The sequence below is a fragment of the Ziziphus jujuba genome, chromosome 9 (assembly GCF_031755915.1).
Source record: "Ziziphus jujuba cultivar Dongzao chromosome 9, ASM3175591v1".
Taxonomy (NCBI): domain Eukaryota; kingdom Viridiplantae; phylum Streptophyta; class Magnoliopsida; order Rosales; family Rhamnaceae; genus Ziziphus; species Ziziphus jujuba.
In genome coordinates, this window is record NC_083387.1 from 13,221,587 (window position 1) to 13,230,192 (window position 8,606).

At 33.1% G+C, this 8,606-nt stretch overlaps 1 protein-coding gene across 1 annotated transcript; it reads left to right on the forward strand.

Annotated features, from left to right (window-relative positions):
* The first annotated feature begins 2,260 nt into the window (after positions 1 to 2,260).
* Positions 2,261 to 5,852, forward strand: LOC132799391 (zinc finger BED domain-containing protein RICESLEEPER 2-like). The gene is made up of 3 exons (XM_060811197.1): positions 2,261 to 3,856; positions 3,930 to 4,284; positions 5,494 to 5,852. Exons 1-3 carry the CDS (start codon positions 2,261 to 2,263, stop codon positions 5,850 to 5,852), a joined length of 2,310 nt encoding a protein of 769 aa, XP_060667180.1.
* The last annotated feature ends 2,754 nt before the right edge of the window (positions 5,853 to 8,606 follow it).

Here is an 8,606-nt window from a genome sequence, read left to right on the forward strand (position 1 = left end):
AAATTTGTTGATAAAAAAATAATTTTTTTTAAATTGTTTTAAACAAATCCAAATTTTATACTTATGTAGAAAAATCCTTCTTTTTAGTTTATATGAAAATTCAAATGAACATTTCATGTAGTTTTTTTAGCTTATATGGAAACTCATTAAGCATTTAATGCAATTTATTTATTTACAATCAAATAATTATTAACTTTTTAATAAAAAAATTTTTTAAGAAATATTTATTATGCACAACTCTACAGATTAAAGTTTTACTTTTATCCGCTATATCAAACGGACCTTTAATCTTTAAATATTTTTCGTTTGATATTAAAGGTGAAAAATTCAATCTATAAATTTTTATTAGAGAAAATAATAATTTTACTATTAAACAGTCTTTATTAAGACTAGAAAGTGTGAATCTATTGCACGTGTAACAATATAATAAGTGGTATTGAGAAAAAATTATTCAATAAGACGGATCTGTAGCTGAGGTTAGGGGTGGACAAAATCCAATCCAACCCGCTCAACCGGTCCAATCCAGTCCATTTTTAATGGTTTGGATTGGATTCAAAATATTATAAATTGTATGGATTGGATTGGAAACATAAATCCAATCCAATCCAAATAATATATTATATAATTAAAAAATAATATATTTTTTTATTTTTTTTTATTTTTATAAATTAATTTTAATATTTTTTTCTATTTTATATATTAATTTTTTTTCCATTTTTATATATTAATTTTTTCTTTTTTTTCTTTTTTTTTTTTCCTTCCCCCAAATCGTGTAAGTAACCCTAAACTAAATACCTTACGGTCCTTACCTCCTCCATTGCCGCCCACCTCCAAGCTTCGATTCAAGACTGACGGCTTCAAGCCTTCAAGGCTCCCGGCATCAGCTGCTGCTTCAAAACTCAGGGGTCTCACGGGCACGGCATCTGCTGTTTAATTTTGTCAAGGTTTGTCAATTTCTTCTCTGAATAACATGTTAGGATGATGATGATGATGATGATTGAATCTGCTCATTCTTTTTTTCAGAACCCAGCACCAGTTCCTCCTTCAAAGCTCACGGGTCTCACACTTTCACCGCATCTGCTATTGATTTTTTTTCCAGGTTTGTCAATTTCTTCTTTTAGTAACACGTTGTTGATGATGATGATGATGATGATGATGATTGCATCTGCTCATTCTTTTTTTCAGAACCCAGCACCAGTTCCTGCTTCAAAGCTCACAGGTCTCACACTCTCACCGCATCTGCTATTGATTTTTTTTCCAGGTTTGTCAATTTCTTCTTTTAGTAACACGTTGTTGATGATGATGGCATCTGCTCATTCTCTTTTTCAGAACCCAACACCAGTTGCTGGCTTGCTGCTTCAAAAATCACGGGTCTCACAAGTCTCACCGCATCTGTTGTTGAATTTTATCCAGGTTTGTCAAGTTCTTCTCTTAATAACATGTCGATGATGAGTGTTGCTGTTGCTTGTGTTGTGATCCATGGGATTTTTCAATCGGTTTTTCAATGATTCATTAGGTTGAAAGATTACAATGCTTTTAAACTAAAAACTTAATCACTGCTTGAAAAAACAGAGTTGTTGTTTTGTTGTCTTAATCTGTTGACATTCTTTTTTTAACCCTTACAAGCACGGCCAGTTATTGTCATGACAAGCAATGAGAAAAGGAACCCCAGATGGTCGAGACTGCACAAAAATATGATATAAATATTAAGAATGATAATTATAGTGATAAATCTAATATTTGAAATTGTTTCAAGTAAGGAATTAAATAATAAAAAATTCACAACTAGAAAACAAAGGAAATATCACTGTAAGGGCTCTTCTTCATCTTTCTGAAAATAAATTGGGCACCACCGCAGCATATGCTTTTATCAAGTAAAGTGATTATTGTCTCAACCAGCAACTTTCACCATTCTGGTTTTTGTACTCACTAAGTTACCAACAAAAAGACTCCAAACCTTCCCTTAAATAAAATGACCCTGTTAACTAAATTTTGATGCACCTAAGAAACCAGTGGGAGTACAAATGAAATTTATTATCCATGAGTCTTTTTTTTGTTTCCTTCTCCATGTATCTAGTTGAATATACATGTGCTTGTGAAATTGTAATATGTGCAAACTGCAAAGTATTGTAAATTTATATATGTAGGAAAGTATTTGAGATTGTATTTGATTGGAAATTTATACTGAAAATATTTGATATTGTAATATTTGTGTTGAGATTTAGTAATTTTTGGTTGGATTTTGTTTTGTGTGGTAGATATGGATAGTGGTAACGACACTGAAACTCATAGTACTCCATCAGAATCAGCAGCTTCTACATCACTTCTTCCACTTCCACCATCTAGTTTAGGGAAAAGAAAACCATCTAGGAAACCATCCATGGTGTGGGATCATTATGAGAAAATGGAGAATTCAGATCCTGATAATCCTAGATGTAAATGCAAATATTGTGGTGTGGACTATGCTTGTAATAGTAAATATGGGACAAGTACTTTGTTGAATCATTTAAATCATCATTGTAAGAAGTACCCTTATAGAGTGCAAGATAAAAAGCAAAAAATCTTAACTTTTGGGGCCCAAAATGAGAGTGATGGGAGCAATCTTTTGGCTGTTGGTTTTAATAAGGAAGCATGTAGGCTTGCATGTGCTAAAATGATAATCTTAGATGAGCTCCCATTTAGTTTTGTTGAAGGTCGTGGTTTTAGAATGTTTTGCAATGTAGCATGTCCTAAATTTGATCCTCCGTCTCGAAGAACGATTGTTAGATATATTTATGCATTGTATTTGGATGAGAAGTTGCAATTGAAAAATACATTTTCTTTGAATTGCCAAAGAATTAGTCTTACCACCGACACTTGGACTTCCATTCAAAATATCAATTACATGTCTCTCACCGCACATTATATTGATTCTAATTGGATGCTTCACAAACGGATTTTAAATTTTTGTGTGATTCCTAATCATAAAGGAGAGACAATAGGGAAGCTAATTGGGAATTGTTTGTATGAATGGGGTATTGAGAGGGTGTTTACAATCACAGTTGATAATGCTTCTGCAAACAATGTGGCAATAGAGTATATTAAAAGGAAATTGAATAATTGGAAAGGGTGTGTATTGGATGGTGATCACTTACACATGAGATGTTGTGCACATATTGTTAATTTGATTGTGTCTGAAGGGTTAAGGGAAGCACATGACTCTATTGCTAGTATTCGTAATGCAGTGAGATATGTTAGATCTTCTCCTGCTAGATTACAAAAGTTTAAGGAATATGCTGCTCAAGAGAAAATTGAGAGCAATTCTCTTGTGTTTTTGGATGTTCCAACTAGGTGGAATTCCACCTACTTAATGTTAGAAGCAGCTTTGAAATTCCAAAAAGCTTTTGAAAGGTTGGAAGAGGATGATGGTCATTATCTATCCTATTTTAGAGAGGACGATGGTGGTAGAAAAAGACTTGGACCACCTAATTTTGTTGATTGGAACAATGCTCTTATTTTTGTGAAGTTCTTTAAAAGCTTTTATGATGTAACTTTAAAGTTTAGTTCTTCACTGCATGTTAGTTCCAATGCTTATTTTCATGAAATTTGTTCAATTCAATCTCAATTAGATGCATGGAGTTTAAGTGGTGATTATCTTTTAAGTGATATGGCAACTAAAATGAAGAGAAAGTTTGATAAATATTGGGGTAAAATGGATGATATTAATCCATTGTTGTTGATTGCTGCTGTGCTTGATCCTAGATATAAATTGGACTATGTGGAGTATTGTTTTGGTGATATTTATGCTGAAGATGTTGCTGGTTTGATGACTAAGAATTTGAAAGAAATTCTAATGTCTTTGTATGATTGGTATAAGGCAAGTGAAGTGATTCTTGATTGCAATCAAAGTTCAAAGGATAAAGAACTTGAGAATTTCCAAATTTAAAAAGAAAAAGGCAGCAAAGGAATCTATTGAGATTAAAAATGAAGTGGATAGGTACCTATTGGATCCTTGTGAAGATATATCAAAGAAGGATTTTGATGTTCTTAATTGGTGGAGGGTTAATGGTACTAAGTATCCTATCTTGTCCAAACTTGCAAAGGATGTGTTTGCAATCCAAGTCTCTACCGTGGCTTCTGAAAGTGCGTTTAGCACCGGTGGAAGGATTCTTGATCCCTTTCGAAGTTCTTTAACCCCTAAGATGGTGGAAGTTTTAGTGTGCACCCAAAATTGGCTTAAAGCTTTTTCGGTTATTGATAGATTCTATATGGAAGATGTGGAATATTATGACAAATTGGATGCAGGTAATATATATATATATCTACATATATTGTACCCAATTGTTACTTATATATATATATATATAAATGTTTAAATATAGTTTATTGCTAATTTTATTGTTTTGATCTTTGTAGAGCTTACAGAATCAACTAAAATTAGTGAGCATGTCAACATTGATTAACTTATGATTTACCAAAAATTTAAGGTAAAAAAAAAAAAAAGAATTATGCATTGATTCTTGAGTGAATGAATTTTAATAAATATATTATTTTACATTATTTGTTCTAACAATTTTAATTTGATTTTGTAGGAATGAGATGAAGACATTAATACTTGCTATTTGATAAGTGCATGAGATACACATTTGCTACATTTTCTTTTTTATTTTCTATTTAGACTATGTTGTATTATTCTAATTGTATTTTATATTTGAATAATTATAACTTATTATTTATATTTTATATTTGAAATTTTTTTTATTTGTATTATATATTTATAAATTATTAAGTTTCAACCCGATCAACCAATCCAAACCAATCCGATCATAAATGGTTTGGTTTGGTTTGGATTTAACATTTTAATGGTTTGGTTTGGATTCCACATTTAAAAAACCGATGACTATGGATTGGGTTGTATTTCGGTCCAAAACCGAACCAACCCAATCCATGCCCACCCCTAGTTAAACATATCTCTTGTAACAAACTCTTGTATATATTTTTGTTATTAGTCAAAGCACCGTGTGAATATATTCCTCTGTTTTATCATTCTCTATGTTATGTTTTTTATGATATAAGACCCATAATACTCCAACGAGTTTTTTTTGTTTCTTTCTTTCTTCCTCATGGCTAAAAAACAATTTGACCTTCTTCATTTGCCATCAAGACAAATCTCACCTCATCTGTTGTTGTCAAAAAAGAGCCATCTGGTCATGGCCAAAATCTCGTGTTCTAAATGTTGTTTCATCAGCTCCTTTAAAACTCACAGACATACCTACTTTTCATGGAGAACTCAATTCGATTCTCTTTTAATTGCCTATGATATATATGCTTTATTGACGAATCGACTCCATGTCCACCGTTGACAGTCACTGAAATTACTAATTTTGGCACTATCATTAAACCTAATGCTCAGTATTCTTTCTGGATATGATAAGATAAATTCTTGCTCAATGTTATTCAAGCCTCTCTCACACTGGAAGTCTCTGGTCTCTAGTGCAGAAACTTAATTTGAAGCGTGGAAGAAACTGGCAACTTATTTTGCCAAGCCTTCCTGGTTCCATATAAGAGACTTCGAGAACGTCTCATTCAAGCTTAAGGGGCATCGAATAATAACTGAGTATCTTCTTGATACTAGAATCGATGCTAATGAATTAGCATTACTCCGTTTACCTGTTACAAATGAAGATCTTATTCTCTACGTTCTAAATGGCTTATCATCTAATTTCAAAGATAATTCTACTGCTTTTTGTACAAGAGAATCTGCTGTTTCGTTTGATGATCTTCATGAGCATTTGATCGAGTATGATTCTTATTTCAAACGACTTTCCATATCGTCTATCACAACTCCCATAATAGTGCATGTGGCAAACTAGTCGTCCAATGGGCCGAACTTCTCATGGAAAGGACCTAAGCAATCTTCTACCTCATTTTCATAAGCTTCATTTACAAAGCTTCAAAATTTTGGCCGTGCAAGTACTTACAAAGGTAAATGTAAGTTGTGTGATTAGATTGGTCAGTCAATAAAATTATGTCCCTCTCTTAAGCAACAGTGGATGTATTCTCCATCTCGATCTATCCCACCAGGTTTTCAACGTCGTCGACCTCTTCATGCTTATCACATTAATCCCACTGGTCTTGGTATTCTTGGACAATAATCAGCTCCCTCTTGTTCATCAAATTCAACATGGCTTCTTAACTCTAGAGCCTTCCATCATACAGCCACAAACTTACAGAACCTAGCAATTCATTCGAAGTATGATGACACTGACAGAATTTCTATTGGCAATGGTAATAAACTCTCCATAACTCACACAAGTTTTACCTTTCTCAGAACTCCACAAAACTTCTTTATTTTATCTAATGTTCTCTGTCTTTCTCAAATGAAAAGAAATCTTTTATCTGTTTCAAAATTTTGTCAGACCAATAATGCTTCTGTTGAATTTTTGCCATATTGTTTTCTTATCAAGGATTTGCAGAAGGGGTCAGTTTTTCTTCGGGGATCACATAGTAATGGTGTTTATGAAGGATTTCTTCTTCTCTCATCCTTCTATGGTGTTTATGAAGGATTTCTTCTTCTCTCATCCTTCTATCTTTCATGCAATAAAGTCTCTCTCTCCAATTGGCACTTTCGCTTAGGTCATAAGGAAAACGGTGTCTCAGTTTTCTCTTCCAGTGTCTAATTTCAAAAATTTTAATTGTAATGCATATGACTATAATAAAGCACACAAATTACTATTTAGTGTATCTTCTATGACTGGTTCTAAACCACTTCAATTCATTTGTTTTGATGCATGTGGAACTTTCAAAATAAAATCTCATGATGGTTATCATTATTATATGTTATTTGTTGATCACTTTACTAAGTATGTATGGTTGTTTCTTATAAAAAATTAGTCAGATGTTTTTCAAGTTTTTGTTAATTTTAAAAAGGTTGTGGAAAAAATTTTCAAAACAAAAATAATTTCTTTTTATTCTGATAATAGAGGGGAATTCATTAAATTAAAAACCTTTTTCATGGGATGTTACATTTTTTAACTACCCTTTATACAGGAACAGAAAGATTTTGCCAAACGATACCATAAGCATATTCATGAAACGTGCCTAGCTTTACTGTCGCATGCCAAATTACCATTAAAATTGTGGTCTTATGCCTTCCAAACTGTCGTTTTTCTTATTAATAGAATGATCACTACCACCTTACAAAATCAATCACTTTTTCAAAAATTATTTAATAAATTACCCAATTATAATTTTCTATGAACCTTTGGCTGTCTATGCTATCCATTTCTTAGGCCATATAATTCTCGCAAATTAGAATCCTCATCCAAACCTTGTACCTTTTTAGGATACTTACCATGACAAAGTGGATATCGATGATTTTCTCCATCTTAAAGAGTTGTTTTTATCTCTAGACATGTTAAATTTGTAGAACATATCTTTCCATACAAATCTCTTTTACTCAAAATTCATTTCCTATTTTTTTTTTTTTGGGCTCCTCCTCATCACCTAGTGCCATTCACTATATCAACTAGTTATTCTTCTCGTCAATCACCTATAGTTTCCATTTCCAACACTACCTCTTCTTCCTCCATGTCAGTAACCACGTCCAAGTCCTTTCTCTCTCTCTCTCTCTCGACCTCATCGCGTACGCTATTCATCTTCATTAGTTCATGTGCCACCCATTATGTTCTTTGGCACAATCAGTTCATCACCCCCACACTAGAAACCTTCCTCTTCACCTAGCTGAACTTCAAAAAGAACCCATGCCATGAGAACCAGATGACTCAACTAGATTTTTAAGCTAAAACGTCACTTTTTCTTAGCTATGTCTGATTCCTCAATGTTTATTGAAAAAACTAAATCTATCTCCAAGGCATTATCAATTCCTGCTTGGCGTGACGCTATGGACAAGGAGTATCATGCCATGGTTCAGAACAACACGTGGGAGCTTATACCTCTCCAACCTCATCAAAATGTAGTGGGCAGTAAATGGGTCTTTCAGATCAAACGTAATGGCTCCATTGAAAGCTTGAAAGCTCGTTTGGTTTCCAAAGGTTTTACTTAAAGGCTTGGTGTTGACTATATTGAAACTTTTAGTCTAGTAATAAAGCTTGCTACCATTCGAGTTGTTTTGAGTATTGCCTTAGTTAATAATTGGCCAATCAAACAATTTGATGTCAAAAATGCTTTCGTAAATGGTAGCTTGGATGAGGAAGTTTTCATGAAGCAACTTGCTGGGGTTTATTGACTCTAATCATCCTACTCGTGTCTGTAGACTCCAGAAGGTCATCTATGGTTTAAGCCCCACAGGGCCTGGTATACTGCTCTAAAAGCATTTATTCTTCAATTTGGTTTCCAAAATTCTGTTTCAAACAATTCTTTATTCTTCTTTCGCTCCAATGAGACAATTATCTATTTGCTTTTATATGTCGATGATATTGTCTTCACAAGGAATGACACCAGCTACTTGCAATCTTTCATATCTACACATGCAAGTCGGTTCTCTCTCAAAGACTTAGGTGCTTTTCATATTTTTTAGGTGTTAAGATAATTCCTTTCAAATCTAGCCTCCTGCACTCTCAATAACGTTGCACTAATATGGCCAAAATTAAGCTAATTGCTACTCC

Bases quoted from the DNA above. Each gene is read 5' to 3' on its own strand.
- LOC132799391 (XM_060811197.1), top strand. From the start codon at position 2,261: ATGGATAGTGGTAACGACACTGAAACTCATAGTACTCCATCAGAATCA. The intron at 3,857-3,929 runs GCAAGTGAAGTG...AAATTTAAAAAG, and splicing joins CTTTGTATGATTGGTATAAG to AAAAAGGCAGCAAAGGAATC. The intron at 4,285-5,493 runs GTAATATATATA...CTTAATTTGAAG, and splicing joins TTATGACAAATTGGATGCAG to CGTGGAAGAAACTGGCAACT.